At 40.8% G+C, this 24288-nt stretch overlaps 4 protein-coding genes across 6 annotated transcripts; 1 reads left to right on the forward strand and 3 right to left on the reverse strand.

The window, feature by feature from the left end:
• The first annotated feature begins 7967 nt into the window (after positions 1 to 7967).
• On the forward strand, positions 7968 to 12620 carry LOC4344972 (ethanolamine-phosphate cytidylyltransferase). Of its 2 annotated transcripts, none has more exons than XM_066303374.1 (10): positions 7968 to 8177; positions 9404 to 9807; positions 10282 to 10517; positions 10648 to 10820; positions 11096 to 11182; positions 11290 to 11357; positions 11484 to 11601; positions 11735 to 11794; positions 11887 to 12009; positions 12129 to 12620. In XM_066303374.1, the coding sequence occupies exons 2-10, from the start codon at positions 9437 to 9439 to the stop codon at positions 12198 to 12200; spliced, it is 1308 nt and encodes a 435-aa protein (XP_066159471.1). In that variant the 5' UTR covers positions 7968 to 8177; positions 9404 to 9436; the 3' UTR covers positions 12201 to 12620. The 2 variants fall into 2 exon arrangements, with proteins under 2 accessions (XP_066159471.1, XP_015650484.1); XM_015794998.3 differs by having other exon boundaries at positions 11111 to 11182.
• Positions 12621 to 12817: 197 nt separating this feature from the next.
• On the reverse strand, positions 12818 to 14387 carry LOC136351363 (uncharacterized). 2 transcript variants are annotated; one of them, XM_066303375.1, is made up of 3 exons: positions 14155 to 14387; positions 13532 to 13808; positions 12818 to 13234 (listed from the first exon to the last, which is right to left on the reverse strand). In XM_066303375.1, exons 1-3 carry the CDS (start codon positions 14254 to 14256, stop codon positions 13143 to 13145), a joined length of 471 nt encoding a protein of 156 aa, XP_066159472.1. In that variant the 5' UTR covers positions 14257 to 14387; the 3' UTR covers positions 12818 to 13142. The 2 variants fall into 2 exon arrangements, with proteins under 2 accessions (XP_066159472.1, XP_066159473.1); XM_066303376.1 differs by having other exon boundaries at positions 12818 to 13115; positions 14155 to 14384.
• A 375-nt stretch (positions 14388 to 14762) lies between these two features.
• LOC4344973 (uncharacterized) lies at positions 14763 to 17284 on the reverse strand. Its single transcript, XM_015795001.3, has 4 exons — positions 17025 to 17284; positions 16855 to 16915; positions 15987 to 16131; positions 14763 to 15306 (listed from the first exon to the last, which is right to left on the reverse strand). Exons 1-4 carry the CDS (start codon positions 17215 to 17217, stop codon positions 15055 to 15057), a joined length of 651 nt encoding a protein of 216 aa, XP_015650487.1. The 5' UTR covers positions 17218 to 17284; the 3' UTR covers positions 14763 to 15054.
• Positions 17285 to 19197: 1913 nt separating this feature from the next.
• On the reverse strand, positions 19198 to 22766 carry LOC4344975 (reticulon-like protein B23). Its single transcript, XM_015792797.3, has 4 exons — positions 22457 to 22766; positions 20307 to 20448; positions 19650 to 19719; positions 19198 to 19521 (listed from the first exon to the last, which is right to left on the reverse strand). Exons 1-4 carry the CDS (start codon positions 22675 to 22677, stop codon positions 19406 to 19408), a joined length of 549 nt encoding a protein of 182 aa, XP_015648283.1. The 5' UTR covers positions 22678 to 22766; the 3' UTR covers positions 19198 to 19405.
• Positions 22767 to 24288: the final 1522 nt, after the last annotated feature.

Below are 24288 nucleotides of genomic sequence, written 5' to 3' on the forward strand. Positions count from 1 at the left end.
ATCTGGTCGATCGCCCATAACCGCGGGCATGGCTATTCGAATAGTTTTACTCTGGCCAGAGGTGCACAACTGTACCCACAAGACACAACCCACCGACATGTCACCGCGTCATCATGTGCCCATGATGCACACGTCACCATGTCGAGTGATTGTGACAAGACCCTTCGCATAACCCTCCCCTAACCATCCACACCACGCTAAGGTTTCACCCCCACCCCTCAAAAGGCAGTGGGCGGTCCCCTCTTGCGCCGCGGTGAATCCGGCAGCTGGACAACCGGACACCCCGGCCGACCCAACTCCATCACGCCCACCCTCGCCACCGATGCCTAGGAAAGGGTCGAGCTATACTTCAGATCAAGCAGTTACCCACTCCCGCTTGTGGCAAGCGCTGTAAGTCTTCCAGGGTTTCTCGTGAACCGGTCCTTAATTGCCATAGGTGCGACTCACAAAACCATGCACCCACAGCCCACCATTCAGTCGCATTTTAGTTGGATAATTACGACTATGAAACATGGCCAGATGTCTCGAGCACGCAGCTCAACAAGATACTAGAATGTCTAATACTGTAATTATCCCATCGACTGAGCTAGTGGTAATTAAGCATGGCTAAGCATATAGTTCTAGCTAGGTCATCAAAGTAACACAAGCTAAGCGATTTATCACCCATGGTTGACAAAGGACAGATATCAAGTAAACATGGCACAAGCGAGCAGATAGGTAAACCCTGATCCCATGTAATTAGCAAAACATGCATATTTATTTGCAAACGGTAAAACATTTATAAATTGGGAACAACATGCTCAAGGGGAATGTGTGACTTGCCTTGCTTCTTCACTTGGATTTTCTGAACTCTTTTCCTCGCAACCGCGATCTTCCGAAACGACGGATTCTACACGCTGGCACGCAAAACGAGGAAAAACCCTAATAAAAACCAAGCAAACAGTACATAAAAAAGTAAACAAACATGTAGAACTCAATTTTAGATGAATTTTGCAATTTGAATGGCCCAATTCGGAGTTCGAATGAATTAGATATGAATTTTAGAAGTTTTGAGCCATTTAAATGGATTTCTATAATTATTAATGATTTATTGCGCAATTATCAATTATTTTCTCAAAGGAAAAGGCATTCGCTGACGTCAGCAAGGGGCGCCGGCGCCGACACGCAGGCCCCGCACGTCAGCGGCACAAGGGGGCGGGCGCACGGTGGACTCGGTCCACCGCGGCCTGGCGGCACCGTGGACCCGGACCACGGGAGTGGTCCACGGGCGGCGAACAGAGCGGCAAGGGGCGGGCTCGCCGGCCAGCCCGACAAGGCGGCGGCACACGCGCGGACGGCCGCCGGCGATGGCAGCACGACGCGGCGCCGGACAAGGGAGGCAGAAGGGAAAAGAGAGGAAGGAGGCCTCACCGTGCGCCGGGCGGCGAGGGGCGATGAGCGCGGCGGCGAGCTCCTCGGGACGACTGCGGGATGGCGCTCCCGCGGTGACTCCACGGGCGGGAAACGGCGGACGGAGGCCGGGATGACCTCGACGGGAAGGAGAGGACTCCGGCGGTGAATGGCGAGGGCGAAGGGGCGGCACCAGACGGAGAAGCCGATGGAGGCGACAACGCATATTAAGGTGGTCTGGGACGGCAGCAGGAGGCGGCCGGAGGCGGCAAATGCAGCGTCGGCCTCAGGTTAGCGGTGGGGGTGGTTTTTTGGTGGTGGAGGGGATAAACGGATCGGTGGCCGGGCTTGCCCGCGCGGCGGCGAAGCCGGCTGCGGTGGTGGCAGGGCGCGGGAGCGGCTCAGGCGGCGACGACATGCGGCTGGAGGCGGTTTAGGGTGGTGGCGACTCGGCTGCATGGTGGAAGGGGAGTTTCGGCGGAGGTTTGTGCAAATGGAGCGGTGGCCAGTGTGCGGCGAGGCATGGTGAAGCCGGCGGTGTAAGCGGCGCAGCGCGGCGGTGGCTACGGCGACGGCGGCGTGCAGCCGGAGCTCGTCGGAAAGCGGCGGAGCGCGGGCTCGCGCGGGAAACACGGGAGAGGTAACGAGGAGCTTGGGGAGGAGAGGGAAACGGAAGAGGAGAGCACGAGGGTGCTTTTTATAGGCTCGGGGAGGAGAAATCGTGGCCGGACGTGGCGAATTTGAAGCGGCAACGGCCGGCGACGTGGGCGACATCGTGGGCGAAGTGGGGCTCGATTTGGCGCCAAAAATTGGGGAAAAGTGGGGGATTTGGTGGAGGAGGTGGAGGGGAACCGATTTTATGCGGTTTGGGCGCGAGGGCGCGAGCGGGAGGAGTCGGAATCGGCGGCGACGTGGGTGGCAATGGCGGTTTCGGCTCTGGAGGCCGAAGGTAGAGGAAGGACCTGACAGGTGGGGTCGTCGGGCCCACCTGTCGGGGAGGGAGTGAGGGAGGAGAGCCAGGGGGTTATTTAGACTTTGCGCGAGGGGAAATTGATCGGGCCGAGAAGGGAGGGGTCGGCCCGAGAGGGAGAAGGGAAGGAGAGAGGGGCGAGCGGGCCAAGGAGGGGGAAAAGATCTTGGGCCGAAAGCGGCCCAAAGACAAAGAGGGGAAATTTTATTTGTTTTCTTTTTATTTTAATTGATTTAAATGAAATTTGTGCTATTAAAATTATTTCTTGAGCTCCGAAAATTCACGGGAAATTTCAGAGAGTATTTTAGGGCACAAAGAATATTGCAAAATATTCCCGGCCAATGATTTTTAAGGGAAAATTTTAATTCTCCCATTAATTCACTTGAATAAATTGATTTAACTTTTAATATAATTTCTTGAAATGCATTATTAATTGATTTTTAATCCCGAACGAAAATCGGAACGTTACAGTCCCATCATTGCTTTATTTATTCGCTAAGACGCTGCTAACTCGCAGTGTCTCGTGTGCAGCACGTGGGTATCCGTTTGTAATGTTTCGTGTCGCTCTCGAACGCGACCTGATGTGAATGGAATAACAGCAAATTACACGATTTTTGTCACAATTTATAGTTTGTGCCGTACAGTGTCGGGTATCCAAGCCGTCGCAAATAGCAATATTGGCTGATGAGCTGCCCTGATTTTAAATATAAATCCCAGATTAAAACTTTGAACTAGTTTGCGTTTTCTTTTTCACTTTTTATCATTTAACTTGCTTTTCAACCGCAATAAATAGAAGTATGAAAGTTTCACACTAGAACCTTTTTTTTTTCATTTTTGGTCATATGTTCTTTATTTTCATGATGCAGGGCCAAAAAAAAAAAGGCTTTAAAAGGGAGAGCCTAGATCTGTCTTTGCCTTCTCAAGTGCGTTTTATATAGATGTGGAATATAATAAATTTAAAACCGACAAATATATTAGAAAAGTCTATCCAGGCAACACTGATAAGAAAGATTTTATAAATGCTTGGCCCGAAAAATCCAGTTGATAATCCAGAATGGGGCTGGTTAGCGTGTGGTTTCATCACGCATGATTTGTTTTGGGTTGTCACAGCCACAAAATGATGCTAGTGCGTCACCTGGGAACCAACTTATATGTCAAAATAAACGAGTTTGTGGGTTAGTTTAGTCTATAAGTGGGTTTTCACGGATAGCCGCTTGAACCCTCAGCCACAAGCATGTAAATCCGGTCTTTACTTAAAGAAACTACAGCCAACATATTTATTTTATACTTTTACATATCTTCGATGTAATAATTATTTTAAAATAAACGATAAAAGAAAAAAATAAACATATTCTAAGATGGAGAGGACAGAACTGAACAACAAATAAGCACGCTAATAAACTAAACGAAAGCCTTTCGAAAAGGAAAGGGTGTTGGGGGAGTATTGGAAAAGATGATCATGCCATCTGCACCACCATGGTTTTGTTTTTTTGTTTTTCTTTTTTTTTTAAAAAAAAACACCATGGCTTTGGTTGGTAGCACTGTTCACTTCACCATCAAGTCATCTGTGAGAATCCTTGGACACTTTCTCCCACATGTGAGTGCGATTCCAAGCAAAATTTGGCTAATAAGGGCACGTACCGAGGCCTGGTTTTGATCAGATGAAGATATAAGATAATTAATCCATTCGGTTGGAAATATTTAGTACTCGTTCCATCCCAAAATATAATACTCCCTCCATCCACAAAAGTTACACATATTTCACATTTGAGTTTTTCTAAATAAGTTGTTCCTATTTGTAGTTTTTGTGTATTCAAGACTTAAATAAAGAGATAAATTAAATGTTTGATTAGAACCAAGAAGTCATCTAAATGCTCATTGGTTGCATGCTTACATTCACTTCTTGATTTTGTACCATCCAAGACGATTTAATTTCTCCTTGACCTTGATGAAAAAAGTAATATGTGTAACTTTTGTGGATGGAGGGAGTAACAACCTTACAGGTTTGTCCCAGAATATACAACTTCTTCACCAACATTCTCTTCTCAACTAATTATAACCTTCCATCATTCAATTTTCTCACATACCTCCACTTCTCAATCAATCACAACATTCTCTCATTTAATTCCACCTACTTTCTGTGAAAGGGCCTGTAGCCTAGTGGTTACGAGAGCCTCGTTAGCACATGAGGTTTTGGGTTCGACTCCCATTGGGAGCAAATTTTCCAGGATTTAACGGCGTTATGCTTTTAGTGGTAGGCGACGTACCCGTCGACAGCGAGGCGCCTGTGGTGTCTTCGTCAATCTCTCTAGAATTTGCCGGCCCAGTCTTCGAAGATGCTCATAGGGGTGAGTGCGCGTGCGTTGTGAGTGTCTGCGTTGTACTGTGTAATTTTCAAAAAAAAAATTCCACCTACTTTCTTAATATATGTGTCCAACACTAAAAATCATTATATTCTAGAATTTGCCGGCCCAGTCTTCGAAGATGCTCATAGGGGTGAGTGCGCGTGCGTTGTGAGTGTCTGCGTTGTACTGTGTAATTTTCAAAAAAAAAATTCCACCTACTTTCTTAATATATGTGTCCAACACTAAAAATCATTATATTCTATTCTGTCATGGAGGAAGTAATACTGACATTTAAGATATGATGATTCGATAAAATCTTTGACCGCATATAATTTCTTAAATTAGTTTTTTCTCGAAGAAAAAGTGTGCCAAATTTGTCTTCAAAAGTATTATCATAAACTTACCGGATTATATAAATTTGTTCTAAAAAAAGTTATATTACGTGTTAAATAAGTTCAGGAGAAGCATATCATTTTTTTTTGTTTTCAAGATAGTTATTACCCCTTTATCTTAAAATATAAAAATTTTGGTTGAATCAGATATATCATAATATTACGAATCTGGACATCGGATGTAGTGCATCGAACCAAAGGCCCCGTTCTTTTCTCCAACAAAAGTTGGAAGAAAATTTGGATATTCGTGGTATGCATTTCAAACTGCTTAACGATGTGTTTCATGCGAAAACTTTTTATATGGAAGTTGCTCTAAAATATTAGATAAATATATTTGCCAAGTTTGCAATAATTAAAAACCCAATTAATCATATGTTAATACCACTTTATTTTACGTAAAACACTTAATTTTTATCTTCAAACACTAGCAAAATATTGTGGATAGGGTATCTATCAACTGCCACTCTATGCGCTGCTAAAAATAATCTAAGGGTCTTATGTTGTCCAAATGCCATAACAGCTTACTAGTGAAAAAAATAGTTTACGTATACAACTTTTATTTATGTGTTCTTGGCAACTTATAAGCTAATAAAAATAAAAACACTGTTGAAAATAAAAAAAGTCAACTGTAAAAATTAAGTTTTTTTTTCTCTTTGACTTATTCTTTTAGTATTCCATCCACAAAAGTTATACATATTACTTTTGTTATCAAGATCAAGGAGAAATTAAATCGTCTTGGATGTTACAAAATCAAGGAGTGAATACAAGCATGCAACCAATGAGCATTTAGATGACTTCTTAGTTCTAATTAAACATTTAATTTATCTCTTTATTTAAGTTTTGAATGTATAAAGACTACGAATAAAAACAACTTATTTAGAAAAACTTAAATGTGAAATAGGTGTAACTTTTGTGGATGGAGTGAGTACAATCGATAAGGATCTAAGGTTCAATTCAGCTACTTCGTACCCACTAAAATCAACTAATTATTAAATTTTCACCAGTGTAAACAAATACAACAACCAGCTGTATCAGGCACGTTTTATTTTTTTCTACGAATTGAATTATACCGTTCCAGAATTCATGACAAATTGACAAGTATACTAGTATAAGTCACAGAACAGTCCTTCACGTACACGTATACTCGTCATCGTCTTCTTTCTTCCTTCGCTGCTAATTAATCTCTCTCATGTTTTCTCACTTTCCATCTCCGGAGAGGAGAGATTATTTATTTATATTTATTTATTTATCACGGTCAAAGCATCGGGGTTGTGGGGCCCACACGCCCTCGTGTCGGCCGCTGCAGCGGGGCCCACGCGGCAGTGGCATGAGGGCCAACGCGACGTGCAGACTGGCAGTGGGCCCTCGCATGCTACGCGCCCCTCGCAAATATCGCTTCGTCTCTCCTGTAAAATTTCGTCCCGTTGCGGATTTGTTTTTTCTTTTTTTTTTGCATCTAGACCCCTGTAATTTGTTGTTATCTCTAATAACTAGCCTACTCTAGTTTAAATACTACTGGCTCGTTTTGGTTGGAAGTCTTTTCTTTTGGTGTTGTGGTAGTAGAGTTCTACGAGACTTGTTAAATCGATATCAGTTATAGCTCAAATTTTTCCATAATTTTTGCTTCGTCTCAGAGACATTTATTCGTACGAAAGAATTAAACGTTTCCGAAAATATTTTGTTAGGACTAGATGTTTATAGAGAGGAAGCTTCACGATACGTAAACCACGAATCTCCACCATAAGCTTATAGGGCTTTAGTCCCCATTTGCTAAATATATTAGTAACTATTAAGGAAGGTATTAAAAAAGGAATCAAATAAAGACTTGATGATTCGAAAGTGTTGGTGTGTTTTGATTGGAATAAAGCGAACAATGTTCAAAGGCAAATTGTTCCATCCGAATTTCATGCAAGATTAATATTCATGACATCCCATCCCTATATAGTATTTTTCTCTTTCCTTGTGCTTTTAGTTCATTATCGAGCTAGAATCATATTGTTCTCCGTTAACCTCACATGTACATCTCAACTCCAAATATGTTGCTCAATCTTGCATTAATCTCATCTTCTATTGAGTTTATGTAGCTGGCTATATGTGAGCTCATACCAGTATTACCACTACAGTCACTCTAAAGTTGAATTCCACTGTCCTTCCAAGTCGATGAGTTAAAAGAGTCAAAGTATCGCGTAACACAAATAATGTGAATTGTAGCTTGGCCACTGACATTTCACTTTGAACCATACTTTTCCTAATCTGTTTTACTTTAGACTAGCTAACTTTACATTTATTGTAGTTTAGACCATCTTACCTTTCTTCTATAGCTATGTCTAGTTTCTATTTGGAAAACATATGGCATGCGCATAGATCGGGGAGTTCGCCCGATGTGCCGAAACCAACTTGCATGAGGTTATTGATTTGCTGAATAAACAATTTTATGGTGATCAAAACTACTACTAGCCCAAAGTAAAAAAAAAAATCAAACAATGATCCGAAGTAAAACATCGGTAATAAAAAGGTATCCTAAACTACAATTCACTTATAAAAATATTACCCCAAATCATTACAATCACTAAAACCAAGCACTTGAAGATGAATACGAAGTAAAACCATGGAAAACCAGAAAAAAAAGACATTAGCACATAACTAATTAAGTTTCAACTATTACAAACTCAAAAAACATATATACTTATATACTTTATATTTTAAAGTAACTTCCGCATACAGAACTTTCGCACGAAAACACATCGTTCAACACTGTTTGTAAGACGCACGTTAACGGAAACCGAGGTAGAATCAGTTTCTGGTATCCTTTCACAAGTTGAGGGACGGAATCGCAAAAAATACATCTCGTGTGTGGGACCCGGAGAAAGCGGTTGGTGGAGAAGTCCAGCCGAGCTCCCCCAAAACGAGGAGAGAGAGAGAGAGGAGAAGAGAAAACGAGGAGAGAGAAGAGAAGAGAAGAGAAGAGAGAAGCGCACGCACGCGCGCGCGGAGAGGAGAGGAGGAGAAGCGCGCGCCCGCCGCCGCCGCCGCCGCCGCCGACGGGAATCTCGCCGGGGCCGTCGTTCCGCCCCGATCTCGGTCCGTCTCTCCATCTTTACCTTCCGTCCTCGTGTGATGTATGTGCTTCGGTTTCGCCGGCGCTTTGCATTGCTCGAACGAGGGAGAATCCGTAATTTATTTATTTATTTATTTTTTTTGGGTTGGGGGAGCGGCGGCGCCTCTCATTGAATCTCGCGCCTTTTGTTCTTGGGAGCACGCGGAATTTGTGCTATTATGAATATATGCCTTTTTTTAAAGAAAAAATGATTTTGATTCTCTTTGATAGATAGTATAGGTTTGGTGGTTGGTTCGCGGGCGGATGGGACGGCGTTTGATGTCTCAATTGTTTGCGGGGATTCCGATGGGGGGAGGGATTTGAAACATGTCTCCCAAAATTTGTGCTTGTTTTGTTTGTTTGGATTGCCAGTTCACTCTTTTAGAATCTGTTTCGTTGTTAAGTTGGTTGCTCATAGTTGACTGGTGTGCAAAAAAAAAAAAAGTTGAGCTTTGGCGTGAGCAATCGGAACCGATTTCTTCTCTCGTTTTGTTAATTTTTTTTACTAGTAACTAGTACTTGTCTAAACTATGCTATGGCATGAAGAACGAAAGATAAATTCGTTTGTCAAGGCTAGTGTTGCCACCTTTGGAATGGTGGATCATGGTTCCGTTTGTCGTCAGATTTCCTTTATTTGGCTTAAAATAATACATGTTCCAGTGGCTATCCTGTTTGATTTGTGATGCCTGGTGATATAGAAGGAACATTTCGCATCGTGCTTTGTATTGTATATTGAAGTTGTTGTTATGAGATGACCTGATGGGGAAAGGTAGAACACGGTTCATGCAATCAGCGTGCATTGTTTGGCTAGCATTGGCTGTCGTTATGTGGCTTCCTGCAAACGCAACATGAGTCTGTTGTGTATTCCTAACATATTTTTCTTCTCGCGCTGTAGCTTGATGAAATATCTGGTGGTTAGGATTTGTCCAGCTTGACTTGGTAGCTAACCACATTAGTAAATGTTAGCTATTTCTTGTGCTTATGCGTCTAATATCTGTCAAACCTTTCGCAATAAATTATTTTTAAAAAAGGCACTTTCCTTCTATCCAATCACTTTCTTTTGTTTATAAAATAATAAAGAAATTAGGATGAATCTTCATTGGTTGGACAACGACACGATTTCCATCTCTGTGTATACCACTATCCTTTCGTGTCACAATTCTGTCAACTGTGGGATCTCATTTTGGTTGTTTATTCTCTGTTTTTTCAGATATAGTACCAAGATAATACACCTGCTTGTCAAATGATGATGGGTTTGCTAGCGTTTGAGAGCAACCAAGGGCTCTGGAATAGTGGATATTATTCCCAGCTGTTTGGGATTGGAGGAGTTATGGTCACTGTTGCCATTCTTTGGTTATCGACAGGCTACTTTGGAGGAATTGGTGCTCCTTTTGCCCCATATTTTTGGCCATATCTAGCACAACTTCCAAAGAAGAAGGAACGGAAAAGGCCTGTGAGAGTGTACATGGATGGATGCTTTGACCTCATGCATTATGGCCATGCAAATGCATTACGGCAGGCCAAGTTGTTGGGAGATCAACTTGTAGTGGGAGTTGTTAGTGATGAGGAGATTGTGGCGAACAAGGGTCCACCTGTGCTTTCAATGGAAGAGAGGTACTGCAGAAAATAGTTCTTGTTTTGTGCAATACGCTATCAATTTCTCCTTAAAATTATGCTGTTGACGTTAGCAATAGGATTGCAAAATTGACTGGGAAAGCTTGTAGAATCACCATCTTATCATTTGATATCCAAAACATTTAAAAGCTAGAGTTCTAGACCTCTTGGAATTGGCAATCATGGAATTACACAATCTTCAATTGTACATTAACTCTAAAATGTAGGTTTCCTTGGCTCTTTGCTAGTATTGTGAGGCATGCTATAAAATATTCTGAATTCATTTTGCTGAAGTACTCTACTATGTTATTGATGATCTTGCATGCCCTTAAACCTTCAGCTTCTATTTTTTAAGGGATCAACTTAAGATATTGTCCTCTCAAGAGATTATAAACTGCCTAGTCCTAGGTTATTTTAATATTTTAATATTAACACAATATTCTGGTTCCCCATTGACTTGCTATTTCTGTATAGGTTGACACTTGTTAGTGGATTGAAGTGGGTGGATGAGGTCATTCCCAACGCGCCCTATGAGATCACGGAAGAATTTATGAATACCCTCTTCAATAAATATAACATTGATTACATTATACATGGAGATGATCCTTGTCTTCTACCTGATGGAACGGATGCTTATGCGTTGGCAAAGAAGGTTGGACGCTACAAGCAAATCAAACGCACTGAAGGTGTCTCAAGCACTGATATAGTCGGTAAGATGACCACATGGTTCAGTATCGGCACTATTCTTTTGGGGATTGTATTCTCTTGGTGGCCATCAATGTCATATATTCCCAGTCTATTGTAATCTTAATGTGGGAACTGTGTTCTTTTTCCACCCAGGGAGGATACTACTGACATTCAAGCAGAAAGAAGCTGGCAGTATGGAAGCTACCACAGATGCAAATGTTGCTGTCAATCAGAACACTGGAGCTGATACATATGATAAAGTGAAAAGTCAGCTATCCAATTTTCTTCCAACATCTCGCCGGATAATGCAGTTTTCAAATGGACAGGTATGAAATTTTAAGGAACTCTGTTTTACTCACTTGTGTTGGGGCTAAGGTTACTCAACATTCTTATGGTTCCATGTGAGTGTTCTTTATTTAGCACGGTTATGGATAAAAAACTAACTCAGCTATTCTGACTGATCACGCACATTAATGATAATACACCCATTTGTATTGTTTCAATCTTGGTCATGAATGATAATGTTGACAGTATAAAGTTGATATTTTTTTTTTTACATATTTCTATGACATGTCACTCTATTGCTTTTATTGAACAATAGCTCATATGCACTCAGGCTCCTTTGCCAGGTGCTCGCGTTGTGTATATAGATGGTGCTTTTGACCTTTTTCATGCCGGCCATGTTGAGGTAATTTTTATGGTTCATTTTATCATATACCAATAATTTTACCATAATTCTCCCAGTGGTTCACACATGTTCCAGAGTCAAGTATATATTGTTTTTGTTTAATGCAGATCCTCAGAAGTGCTAGGCAACTTGGTGACTTCCTTCTTGTTGGTGTCCATGATGACCAGGCAATCAGGTACTTATTTGGTATCAGAAACTAGTTAATCATAAGCGAACGTAAAATACATTTGAGACCAATTCATGTTATGTGATTTCTCTTTTGAAAGTTCATATAAGATGCTTATGCAAATTAAATGTCCAGGGATAGAAGAGGGTATCGTCCTATCATGCACCTCCACGAGCGTACTCTTAGTGTACTTGCATGTCGCTATGTTGATGAAGTTATAATAGGCGCCCCATGGGAGGTTTCAAGGGATATGGTATGTTCACACATGTTTAGCTATGTTTGCATGAATAGGTTTAAAGAACTATTGTAGTGAACACAGTGCAGTGTCATGGCATCTTTTTGACAACCGAATAAGCCCTCACACTCTCTCTTATCAAATGATGCAGATCACTACATTTAACATTTCATTGGTTGTGCATGGGACAGTAACCGAGGGTAGTTCTGTGGTAAGCACTTAATCTGAATCTAATTACTGATTGAAATATTACCATAATGAGTTGCCCAATTTTCCTTGGAACTTAGCGAATCCATGCTGCAGGTCGGTATTGATCCATACGCCGTTCCAAAGAGCATGGGTATCTTCCAAACAATCACAAGCCCCAAACCTATAACAACAGTTTCAGTTGCTACCAGAATAATTGATAACCATGAAGCTTACAAGGTACATTTTCTGTCTCAGGGATTTATTACTTTATGAATAAAAATAATTTGTATTTTGGTCTGCTTGATCAGTAGTGTTTTCTCTACTTTACATTATTGCTGTATTCTTTCTGTAAACAGAAAAGGAACTTGAAAAAGAAGGCAAGCGAAGATAGATACTACACACAAAAGAAATTTGTCTCTGGAGATTAATGGCTAGAAATATTGTGGCACTTATTTTTGCACTAAAACAGAGAGGGGGGACGGCATGCCGCCACATATATTCAAGATAATTCTACAACAGAGATTGCAACAGTTACTCGGCTATAGAAAGGTCATAGTCAGTTATAATTGATGGCCATTCATCATGGGAACCAGCTCAAGGAACTAAATTAACAGCCAGAATTCAAATACATGATTCTTTTTCTTTTCTTTTCTTTTTTTACTTTTGTTGTCCCTGGAGGGGACAATATTCATCGCTGAACAGGTGCTCAGCAAACCACTGTTGTATACTTGTATGTTATTACTTAACAGTGTGTGGAGTGATTAGAGTTGCATACTCCCTAATTGTATCAATCGACACTTCTGAGACAATGAGCTGTGCGATGACCGTGGTCTATTTCATTTATTTCATTTGCCCTGTCCGAGAATTTTATGTTCACTTTGTTTAATCCATCAAATTTCTGATACTAAATCAGGGAATGCTGAAGATGAATTTGAGTTTTGAGATGAAATATCATTGGACACATGACGTTCTGGTTATAGGGCAGTAGACGACTAGGGCTCTCCAGGCTTCTGTCCGTTCAACAGCATCGTTACACTAAACATGGTTTTCTTTGGATATTTTATGTAATTTCTCACAAAATAATCTATACACGAAACTCATCTGGAAGAGAGAATCTGCAGATGAATTTCACATGGCATACTCTTAACCATCAAATCAGCATACATTGATCCGACATAGGCTAGTCTGGATCAGCACATTGTGGCATATGACAACATGGATTGGAATATTGGAAACACTCTATGCTAGTCACATGCTAACATCAACAAGTTTAGAGCAACTTGTAGGAGTTTGTCATTTTTACTCCCCCCAATTCCAGCAGCCTCTTACAGCTCAGAAGAAACCTGCATGGTAGGAACCAATCATTTCAATTAGCCAAAAAATAAAGGAAAATACTTACAAATTGATATTTCACTCGCCAAATATTTCCAATATCCAGCCCACATGTCTTCATCATTACTAACTGAAGAAATAAAAAATCAAAATCAAGAACACCATGGTCATTCAGCTTGATCTACTACTCTACTAAAAAGACGCGAATATTAGGAATGACCTAATATCAAATAATTAGAAGGGGTGAGTCTTCAAACCCAAATCATCTAGCCCACCACTTTGCGGAGCTAGCTGGAAGACCCCCGTGTGTTTCTCGATCTACTACTCTACTTATTACTACCAGAATCCTGATCCCTGAAGGCTATTTTTTTCAAAGGTAAAATCATCACCAACATGGCCTAGTTAGCATCGTCTGCTGTTCACTAACCTGACCAGAAATGAGCCTGCTGACACGGCGGCGCCTGAGGCTGCCGCTGCCGGAGCTGAACCTCGACGTCCATCGGCGCCGCGGCGGCGGCTTGGTCTGCTCTGAGTGGCGGCGTTTCTGAAGATGACATCTCATATGCAGTGTTCATAGTGTCATGGATAGTCTCTTGGCCCTGAGTTGGTAGCATCCATGATAAGGCCATGGTTGGCACAGTAGGATCAGGTTGAACACCTGCTGATGGTTTCTCTTCCTCCATCGTGTTTGGAATCTCACCATCCTGATGACAGCAAGAAGAGATGAAACATTAGAGCTCATGGATTAAATGTTTCAATTGCCCTCAAAACATGAACTGAATTGAATGCCTCAGTTTATGTTCTTGGTTGCCACTGTGAATTGATAATGGTTTTAGGTTTCTGAAAAATTCAAGCAGAATATAGACTGATGAGGTGAGTAAAGTGAATCAACCATGGAATCTTGCCATGTTGATGGTCTCATGCTTTTCTACGATTTAGCCCAAATTCTGCTGGCTTCTAACACGATCTCGTAAAAACAAAATCCTATGTATATGAATTAGTACAGAAGAGAGAGGAGTGGACAGCATTTGCCAATTGCCATTGCCATACCTGTAATTTGAGCCTCTTAGGATCAAGAAAGATGGACAATCCATTGTTGGCCACCTCATCATGTTCTTTCCTCTTCATGTTCATTGCCACAAGATTAGCCATGTTCTAAGCTATGATGACAGCCTCAAGACAACCCAGGACATCTAGTAATTTGGAGTCTATTAATTAACAGAATTCAGCCAACTTATCTCTTGTGAACAGAAGAGTTGACTAGGCAACCAAGATGACTTGGTTCCTCGAAGTTCAGTTGTAATTTAACTACAACCATGGATGTTATTATGGTGTATTTGTGTTGACTAATTCAAGTTGACTTTGCACGTTTACAATGAATAGAGAGTACTTTACCCTTAGCTTTTTTTCCCCCTTTCCTACGGTTGTTTGTAGGCAAAAGAAAGGCCTTTTGTAAAACAGAAAAGGTCAAAGAGGCTGCTGGGTACAAAAGAATAGGAAAAAGACCATCAGTGATGCATTTGACATTTCAACTCTTCATAGAACAAAAGATTGGGAAATTCATGGGAATACTATGAGAAGATTACATGAAAATATTTTGATATTTGCTTGCTGGTGTTTGAGTAGAACGAGTGTTAAATATCACCAGAAATTCAATATAAGCACAACCGAACAAGCACTGTTTATTTCATGAAATTCTTATGGAAGAGATTGTATCATGTATTACAAGTTTACAACAGCAACCACAGCCAGATAGGTAGAATTAAGCGCCTGAACGGAACATATGGCGCCTTGGACATTTGAACTCAATTCACCTAATAGGTAAAATGAAAAGATAGCCTCAAAGCCGTAAGTTCAGTTCAAAACTCAACTCTTCTCAAGCAATGAACCTCATCCCGTTCTAATCAATGATTCTACAAGAGAATCACACAATACTAGGTGCCCTTTGCACTATTCGGTTGCGCTAACCAGGAGGAACTCCCCCTCGCACACTAGGTCACCACCAACGTAAGCTTTTCCTTCCATCTTGGCAAGACCAAATCTTTTCTGATACTTGGTCAGAGTCATTCTCATGATCAAGGTATCCCCTGCAATTACTGGCTTACGGAACCTCACTTTATCAATTCCTGCAAAGAAGAAATTGTCCCGAGATCCGCCAATTTCAGGCTGCAACATCACCAGACCCCCAACCTGGGCCATAGCCTGTGCATAAAGGTAGCCTCACATGAGGGAAGTTCAGATGTTTGTCTACTTGATGATAGAACAATAAGCAATTAAAAAACATCCAGCCATGTCCTCATCTATTTATGGGTTCTAAGTTGCGCCATTGGTTCAGTTTGGATTATGAAAACATAGTTGTTGCAAAACCTTTACCATAAAACTTATTAGTTCTACAAGTCCCACATGAAATCATTGGTCATGGTACCAAATATCCATTACCCACCTAGTGCCTGAATACTTGGATATCAAAACTTTTCATCAGTTTGAAAAGGACAAGAAACTAAACAAATCGATTGACGCAAGTTCCTTATTACTTCATAGTACTTTTCGACAGAGATGAAAAATGCAGTAAAATGGCTTTGAGAAAGTACTACTACTTTTTTCATCAAATTCAACTTTTTTTTTATTTTGTTAAATGAGATTGGTACCCTGAAAATGGATGAATTGAGTATCAATATGCTCAGACTGCAAAAAAAAAAATGATAGAATGAGGTCATAGTAAAATTAAATGAAGAACTAAGTAGCGTAGCATGGACTGGCATTTCTATAGATAATGTACAGAGACCACAATGAGAGATGATCAAACCTCAGGAAACAACAGAGGCCATATATACTAAACAATTTGATCACAGCACATGGATGCCAATATAGTGGAATCATACCTCAACCATGAGAACACCAGGCATTATGGGTCGTTCGGGGAAATGCCCAGGGAAGAAGTTATCATTTATCGTGACATTCTTGATCCCAACTGCATATTCTCCTCCCTTGTACTCAATAACTCTATCAACCAGGAGGAATGGAAACCTAACATTCACATTCAAATGCACAAGTTAGAGAAAATACTAAACAATTACATATTCGTGAATCATCACCAATCATTTCTCTTGCTTGGGCTCATCAGGTGTATATCCACATAGGCGAGCATAAAAATATCCAAGATGCATGTTAGTACTTTCTAGTAAAAAAGACAATGCCTTTCTTCACCAAGTGAGCTCAAAGGAAATGAACATAAAGCTTCCATTAATTCAGAGGGCTATGAAGCATCTTTTTCTTTCATCTATCTATACTGCTTTAATGATGCTAGTGGTAGTGTCCGAGTCTGCCTCCAACGCCACAAGTTGACATGTAGAGCCATAAAATCCCCACACGTGATTGTTTTTGCTTTGGACATGGCATTATATGCCTAATCAACTAACTATGCTATGAAGTTGCAATTTTTACTTTTGTTTTTATCTTTTATAATATCCGTTGCAACGCACGGGCCTTTAGCTAGTACTGAAAATAATAATAAAAAAGAGTATGAGGTTAACTCTAATATCAGGATATTGTTTTTTTTTTGTTTTCAACAGATTGCACGCACAGTTCATATGCCTCTCATCGAACTTCAAAAGGGTATAATTTCGATTTGTATCGAGTAATTCGAATGGTTTCGCATTGCCAACATCTTACAAGCGAAATGAAACACACAAGGTAAGGCAAAGAGCTATCCTGCAGCAGCAGCAGCAGCGGAATGCGGTTAGAGCTCACCTGTGGGGCAGGATCTCGCGGATCTGGTTGATGTCCATGACGCTCGGGAAGGGAGGGAACCCTGCGAGAGGCAAAATAAACGAACATATCTCCCTCAGTTAATGGCGAACACAGGCAACCGATGCCATACGGAGCGAGAGAGAGAGAGAGAGAGAGGAGGGGAACCGGACTTTTCTCGATGGGGAGCGCCTCCTGAGCCTCCACCGCCTGGCCGTCGCCCGCGGCGCGGCGCGCGACGAGGCGCCTTCCCGGGGCGGCCGACAGCGCCGGCGCGCGTCCTGGGCGTGCTGCGGCGGCGACGCGGCTCCGGAAGGGGAGCGCGGATCTCGCGGGCGCTGCGGCGGCGGCGGCGGTGGCCTCCATTGGCGCGGCGAGGTGGGGATGCGAATCGAGGAGGAGGAGGAGGAGGCGATAGGAACGAGGCTGGTCCAAACTGCAAAGAGAGTCGATGGGGGGTTTTGTGGGTTTGGCTTCCGGCTTTGGAACCTCCGCTTCCACCCTGGGCCTTTTCAGCGATTTCAGCTATGCTCTCTTTCCGTCTCTCTCGGTTTTGGAATTTGGAAACCGGTGTTTGTCTGGTTTGGACCTTTGGAACGGCGATTGTTTACAAAATTACTACAAGGGAAAATTTAGTTTCATGCCATTCCAAGTTTTCGAGTTTAGCTTTATACATCAAAAGGAAGAAGTATAGTTTTACTACTACTTTCGTATGGAATATACAATGTTTTCGTGAGTTAAAAGAAAAGTTGTTAGGTTGTGTTCGGGACGGAAAAAGATGTTGCACATTAACGCGTAATTAATTAAGTTTTAGCTAAAAAATTTGAAAAATAGATTAATATGATTTTTAAAGTAACTTTCGTATAGAATTTTCTTTTTCAAATAATTAATGCACCGTTCAGTAAATTGAAAAATGTGTGCACGAAAGATGAGAGAGGTGAGTTGGGAAAGTGATAAAATTGAACTCACCCTTAGGTGGCTCCCAATATATATTTTTTCAATTTTATGTTAGTTTGGTCATAAACTCAACATCATATATACTGAGTTCTTCTATATACTATTCTTTCCAATAACGCAATCTCAAATAGCACTCTTTCAAAGAATTTTGATTATTTGCTACCTAGGTCTACTAAAAATTGTTTTCATTTTTACCATTTTAGCTTAACCAACTCATCAATCTGGATGAGAAACAACCTTCTTGCCCTCTTTTTCTTATCTCAATCTAGTGGAGGGGGTGGAGGACAAGAAGAAGCCATGGAGAATATTTAGAATCGCAGTGAATAAAAATCTGGCTCAACTATCTAGTTATTATCCTTCCTCCGCTGTTTAAATCTTTTATTTCCTAAACTAATTATTCGATCTACGATCCAACCACACTGTTATATTTGTTGTAATTAAATATTTACAACAAGCACAAGATTATATTCTAATAAAATAAAAATATGTGTTTCAAACCGTTTAAACTTAATGTTTTATACATGATAGATACATGTTTCAACGTATCTTTACCGTGTTTCACAACAGACATGCATTTAGTGACATTCAAAACGATTTTTCTCCTAAGCTACTTATCAAATTTACGATCTGATCACACAGTTATATTCATTGTAATTAATCTTTATAACAAGATATCACGTGATTATATTCTGATGAAAAAAAAACATGTTTCAATTCACTAGCACTTAATATTTCATACACGATAGCGACATCTTTCAATGTGTGTCTCCTGTGTTTCCAAAAAAAAATAAATGTTTCAATAGTGTTTCAATGAAATGTATAACTGAAACATTTGACCGTCTAATTTTTTTAAGAAACAATCGGACGTCCAGTTTGAAGTTTCTTCCGTGTTTTTTTGTCTATGTAACATGTGAATATAGAAGCTAAATTTCTATCCATTATCTTAAAAAAGGCAAAGCTTTGAGCCCCAGATATCACAAGTTAGACCTGGAGAATTGTGTTGCATTTTCGCTATTGAATATGCCACAATTTTTGACAATTTGATCCTTTGCAAAAACTATTTTTACAAATGAACCGCCACCAAAACTTATTTCAAAAATGACCCTTTTGTTCAGTACCAAATTGTGTGGTGCTGAATATGCGTTGGCACGCTGACTTAGCCTCCCATCCGCGGTGGCACGGCATTCAGCGCCGGTTGACGTGGCGCTGAGATGTCTAAGTTCAGCGCCAGGTGATTTGGCGCTGAAAAAAAGTGTCATTTCTGAAATAAGTTTTGGCGGCGGTTCATTTGTAATTTTTTTTTTCAAAGGGTCAAATTGTCAAAATTTGTGCGAATATGCATTAGGCTCTCGTGTACAGGAACGAGATCCGTGGGACAGGAAGGCAAAAGAACCACAAATGATATTTTTCTTTTCCACAAAGTTGCTAGCAACAGCATATGATATACAGAGGTGATGCTGCTGTTACAGGACACCATGAACAACTGCAATGCAGAGGTGAGCCGTGAAAGAAGCAACAGATGCTATACATACAGTTCAAGAAGCTATATATTGACCTGCAGAGTCGATCGTACACACAAACTAGCTGATGTACAGAATCATGTTGTATCCTGAGAGCCGCCAAGAGAATCTCTTCCTACGGGAACCCAAGAAGGGAGCTGATCGAAAAGATCAGTGCTTTGTGCAAACATGTAGAGGCAGAAGATGCAGAGCGCTGGTCACAACAAGTTGGGCAATAAATCATTTTAGACAGAGAGAAAGAGAGCACAGAGGTGTTAAGTGATAAATATAAAGTATGCAGGAATAAATCGGATCATAAGTAAGTTAATGAGGTATATTTACCGGCGTAAGCAACTGCGGCGCCTGACACCACCCTCCCCAAAGCTGCTAGAAAATACAGAGTAAAAACCACCTGCAAGGTTGTAGCTTACTGTAAGCTAAACAGTGTGTATATATGCACCTTTTATGTTATAGCTCAGGTATGACAGTTCACTGTAAGCTGAACAATATGTACATAAAGCTTGATGTAATTGGCCGAGTTCAATAAAGCTTCCATTATCTAAAAAAATGACAGTTCACTGTGAGCCGAGCAATATGTACATACACATCTTTTAACAAGTACTAGGAAAGTTCACCGAAAGCCAAGCAATTTCCTTTGTACGAGATGGTTAGATGGTTGTTGCAAATATAGCTATCATGTCAAACAGCTCAGGCTGCATTAAGATGAAACAAGAGAAGATAAAATCAATTTATCCCTTAACAAGGGGTAATTGATCTCTTTCATTCCTTCTGTTTTTTAGCATCCATGGTGATAGAATGATAGGTGCAATCATGTAAATGCACCTGACCCCACATGTCAGGTTGCAATTTCCACAAGAGACTTAAATTATATGTCAACAAGATAGCACTGATAGCTTGCAAACGTCTTAAGAAGATAAGCTTTTCTTTGCTTCAAAAGTTCCTCAAAGAACAAACCTACAGTTAAAGTTTGATAAATACCTTGAAAAAGAGCTTCTTATCATGTCCAGTCGCAGCCACCCTCAATACAGATTCAGCAGCTCCGATTGTGTTAGCCAAGGATGCAACTATACTATTCGCCATCTCTTGAGAAATCTGCCATTCAAGAGGATCCACGGGCACCCTACATGCAAAAAGAGAGAGAGAGAGAGAGAGAGAGAGAGAGAGAGAGAGAGAGAGAGAGAGAGAGAGAGAGAGAGAGCAAAATAAGGATAGTTTACATGAACATTCATATCAAATGATCAAACATAAGTGTATAGCTACTTCTAACACAAAATGAGAACTATGAAAGACGAAATGCACATCAGTAGTCATCATTAACTCATCAATCACATTAATAAGCTGTATAACATAGAAACTAACAAAAACATCCAAAGCAAAGTACCACAGACGCCATTTTTTCATTCAATATTGACAGCATACACCACTTTCTATTTCTCAAATATGGTTACCGTATCTCAGTTACTGCAATAGCAAAAATAATAACTGATACAGTTTCAATGGAATTTGGGGTAGTCTTGCAAGTAGTAGCAAAAGCATGGCGCTTGCAATCTATCAACAGATCCTTCTATAATTTGGTGATAGAGGGATGTCAGCTAGCAGAGCAAAAATGTGTAGAGGAAAAAGGTATGCAAAATATATTCAAAAGCAGATATACGATGATGTGAAAGAGTTTAGATTAGTGACTATTGCTGCTATAATTGTCAGGAATATAATGTTGCTAAGTATTAAGATTACAGTGGAAAGAAAAGAGAAAGGAGACAATACATTTGGGGTTGGAATATGTCAAGACAAAATCCATCGCTATTATTATGTGCTTTTATGGCAGGTTATACCAACAAAATATTAACATTCCTAAAAAATACTAAAAATCTGGGGATCTAAAATTGAATAACTCTTATTTACTTCCTATCTCCTTTGTACTTTTCCTTTTGAGATTAAAATTGAATTTGTTCCAATGTGAACCAGCTCTTAATCCTTATTCCATGGATGATTGATTGCAATCCCATGTTCCACATTCTTTACCAATGCAAGCATCAAGCAACTACTGCCAACATCATTTTCCACTACAAGTCTACCAGACTACCACTATTAGCCTACTACTGTAAAAAATGCATAGCAGCAATCGTAATTCAATCATGAAAATCATTGCCATCATCAATCAAAAAAATAAAATGTACAAGCTAAAAGAAACGCCGAACAAGAGTGCCAGAGACATTATCTTTATCATTCAACACCACCTTTTTTTTGTTCAAAACAAAATAATCGCTTAGATGTATTGCTTATGTGAACAAAATGCCAGGAACAGAAGTGTTTAATTGTTGATACATTTTATGTGTAACTTGTGATAATAAAAACAAAGCGCTTTACAAAGTAAAGAATCGATGAGTATGATAAGGAGGACGTCGAGCATGAATGTTGGAGGGAGAATATGCAAAAATGCAAAACCTATTTAAAACCAGAAATATGATGATGTGGAAGAGCTTACGGACAAGTGACTATTGCTGCTAAAATAAGTTTGAACCTAGCGTCAGTCAGTCACAGCTACCGAACTTACAATCGAAAAGGCCAGTGCAAGTTATGCATTTGGAGTTGGTCCCCAATATGAAGTGGAAAAAAAAAAACACCACCAGTTGTAGCGTTGTACTGTGTGTGTCCTAGCAATGATAACACTAACAATTTCTAAAAATCAGTTAAAACCATTCCATTATACTTCCCTGCATCCTTTCCCCTTTCATGCATGTGAGAGAAGGAACGCTTTATTTCCTAGTGTAATTCAGCAATTAATGCCTACCGCAACGATCAAGAAAGCACCAAATCACAATTTGAAGCCTCCCTCTTTAGCGATGAACGCATCAAACACAAATAAGCGACCGAAATTGATATCATCACAAGGTTGTAGGAATCAGCAACTACTGCTGAAATCCTATGCAGATACAATTAACACTAGCATACTGGAATCAGCAACTAGTGCTGAAATCCTATGCAGATACAACTAATACTAGCCTACTAAAGAGAGAACAAGAACTCTAGCTGTATCATCGAACCAGGAGCATCTGAATCGACACCACCAAGAAACAGCAAGAAACAAGCGCTTGATGGAAGGAGGGAGGGAGGGAGGGTTTACTGACGAGATGTGGAGGTGGCGGAAGAGGAGGCCGAGGATGGAGAGCGAGCAGAGGAGGACGAGGAGCACGTCGGCGGCGAGCGACACCGCGCTGGCCCGCCGCACCGCGCAGTGGTAGTACACCAGCCCGCCGCACACCGCGCCCACCGCCCACCGCGCGGCCCCTCCTCCCCCTTCCCCCCTCCTCCCTTCCGCCGCCGCATCGCCGCCGCCGGTGGCCTCCATCCCGTCGCCGCCGGCCGCGCCGCCGCCTTGGACCGCCTCCCCCTCTCTCTCTGTTTTTGTTCTCCTCTCCCACGTGGGTTCTTTCGAGTGGACCCCACCTGTGTCATTCTCTCTTGGATTAATTTCTTCACAGGAAGGTCCAAATGGGCCTAATGGGCCAATTCGTGTAGATCCGTATTTGGGCCTGGTCATCTAGCTCCGTGCTGTGGGCCTCACTGGCCTGTTCGTGTAGATCCTGGTATGGGCCTAATGGGCCCTGTGATATATCTCCCAGTTTTGGGCATAACGGGCCTTTAGGGCCTGTTTAAATTGATGTCATTTTAAAGGAATAAGTTCATTTGAGGTCCCTTAACTTTACATCGAATCCGATTTTTCGTCCTTGAACCAGATACAACCGCTCCCTGAACTGTCAAAACCGGTGCAAACGAGGTTCCTCGGTGGTTCGGAAGGCGGTTTTAGCTGATGTGGCGCTTATGTGGCTAGTTTTACTAGGTCTTTATCCCACGCGGCATTGACGTGGCGTTTCCCTGGCAATTCGATCCTAGGAAAAAATAATAAAAACTATGAGCCCACATGTCAGCTATACAAACAAAATTAAGAACGCTGGGGCCCATATCTACTAAAGGACCTCCTTGGTATGCTCCAATACGCAATAGCACATCAAATTAACCTATTCGCCTGTGCTCACATCCAACTCTCCTCGTGCAGGTATGGTTCTTTCTGTTCTTGAGCCGTATAGCTTCATATGCTTTTTTTTATTTAAAGCCTTCAGTCACAACTCACAAGATCTGTTTTCTACTTACTCTCAGAGTACTATCTATCTTATTGCGAATGTCATTTTGGTTCCCTCTATTCAGTCAGATACTGAAATCTATTCCAAGATCAAAAGGTATGTACCCAGATAATAAGCCACACCATTATTAGTTCAGTGATGAACTTGATTGAGGTGCATATTAGTTCCTCAGGCTGTCCATCTAATCCTTCTTTATTAAAAAAAATGCTCCTGTTGCACAATCAGGTTTACTTAATTCTTCAGATCTTTCTTTGGATTGGATTATAATGGATGCTCTTCTATCTCGATTGCAGAATAAAGCATTCTATCAAAAAAGGACAAACCATTGGGATATTTATAAGGTTAGTACAACTGTTTATCTTCAGTTGTAAAATGTTTCAGTCCACAATGTAATATTTTGGGATATTAAAAGTACTTTCTTTCTATTGACACACGCTTTAGACCCTAATAAACGACAATATTTCTTTTCAACCAGGGGGAAGAGTTATGAGAGTTATAAGGCCCGAGCTTTATGGAAAAACACACTTTAAGGTGCCTTGTACCTACATAAATTATGTATAGTGTGACATTGGATCTTTGCTTTCATCTATCCCATCTGTTCTGTATGCTTTCCTTTTTGTTACTAAAGCTTCAAGCTTCAAATATTGATATTTTTTTGTGGTTGTGATGGAAGAATCAGATTTGAAAAGATCAGTTTGTGTTTACTTGATTTTCAGTGTGCCTCAACTGGTGAGTGCATTGTCTACTTTGGCTCCATGAAGTTCATTCGCAATAACGTCCACATCAAAAATCAATTGAAGTAGGTGCTTTCCTTTTTA

This window comes from Oryza sativa, chromosome 8, assembly GCF_034140825.1.
Source record: "Oryza sativa Japonica Group chromosome 8, ASM3414082v1".
Classification (NCBI taxonomy): Eukaryota; Viridiplantae; Streptophyta; class Magnoliopsida; order Poales; family Poaceae; genus Oryza; species Oryza sativa.

What these genes read in the sequence shown, in the direction of transcription:
- LOC4344972 (XM_066303374.1), top strand. Translation starts at nt 9,437, where the DNA reads ATGATGATGGGTTTGCTAGCGTTTGAGAGCAACCAAGGGCTCTGGAAT. An exon ending in CTCAAGCACTGATATAGTCG is followed by an intron (nt 10,518 to 10,647) that starts GTAAGATGACCA and finishes TTTTCCACCCAG; the next exon opens with GGAGGATACTACTGACATTC. An exon ending in TGCAGTTTTCAAATGGACAG is followed by an intron (nt 10,821 to 11,095) that starts GTATGAAATTTT and finishes ATTGAACAATAG; the next exon opens with CTCATATGCACTCAGGCTCC.
- LOC136351363 (XM_066303375.1), bottom strand. Translation starts at nt 14,256, where the DNA reads ATGGCTAATCTTGTGGCAATGAACATGAAGAGGAAAGAACATGATGAG. An exon ending in CTAAGAGGCTCAAATTACAG is followed by an intron (nt 13,809 to 14,154) that starts GTATGGCAATGG and finishes TGCTGTCATCAG; the next exon opens with GATGGTGAGATTCCAAACAC. An exon ending in GCAGGCTCATTTCTGGTCAG is followed by an intron (nt 13,235 to 13,531) that starts GTTAGTGAACAG and finishes TTATTTCTTCAG; the next exon opens with TTAGTAATGATGAAGACATG.
- LOC4344973 (XM_015795001.3), bottom strand. Translation starts at nt 17,217, where the DNA reads ATGGAGGCCACCGCCGCCGCCGCCGCAGCGCCCGCGAGATCCGCGCTC. An exon ending in GGCGCTCCCCATCGAGAAAA is followed by an intron (nt 16,916 to 17,024) that starts GTCCGGTTCCCC and finishes TGCCTCTCGCAG; the next exon opens with GGTTCCCTCCCTTCCCGAGC. An exon ending in CTGGTGTTCTCATGGTTGAG is followed by an intron (nt 15,307 to 15,986) that starts GTATGATTCCAC and finishes CTTTATGCACAG; the next exon opens with GCTATGGCCCAGGTTGGGGG.
- LOC4344975 (XM_015792797.3), bottom strand. Translation starts at nt 22,677, where the DNA reads ATGGAGGCCACCGGCGGCGGCGATGCGGCGGCGGAAGGGAGGAGGGGG. An exon ending in TTCCGCCACCTCCACATCTC is followed by an intron (nt 20,449 to 22,456) that starts GTCAGTAAACCC and finishes TTTTGCATGTAG; the next exon opens with GGTGCCCGTGGATCCTCTTG. An exon ending in ATAAGAAGCTCTTTTTCAAG is followed by an intron (nt 19,720 to 20,306) that starts GTATTTATCAAA and finishes ACAACCTTGCAG; the next exon opens with GTGGTTTTTACTCTGTATTT.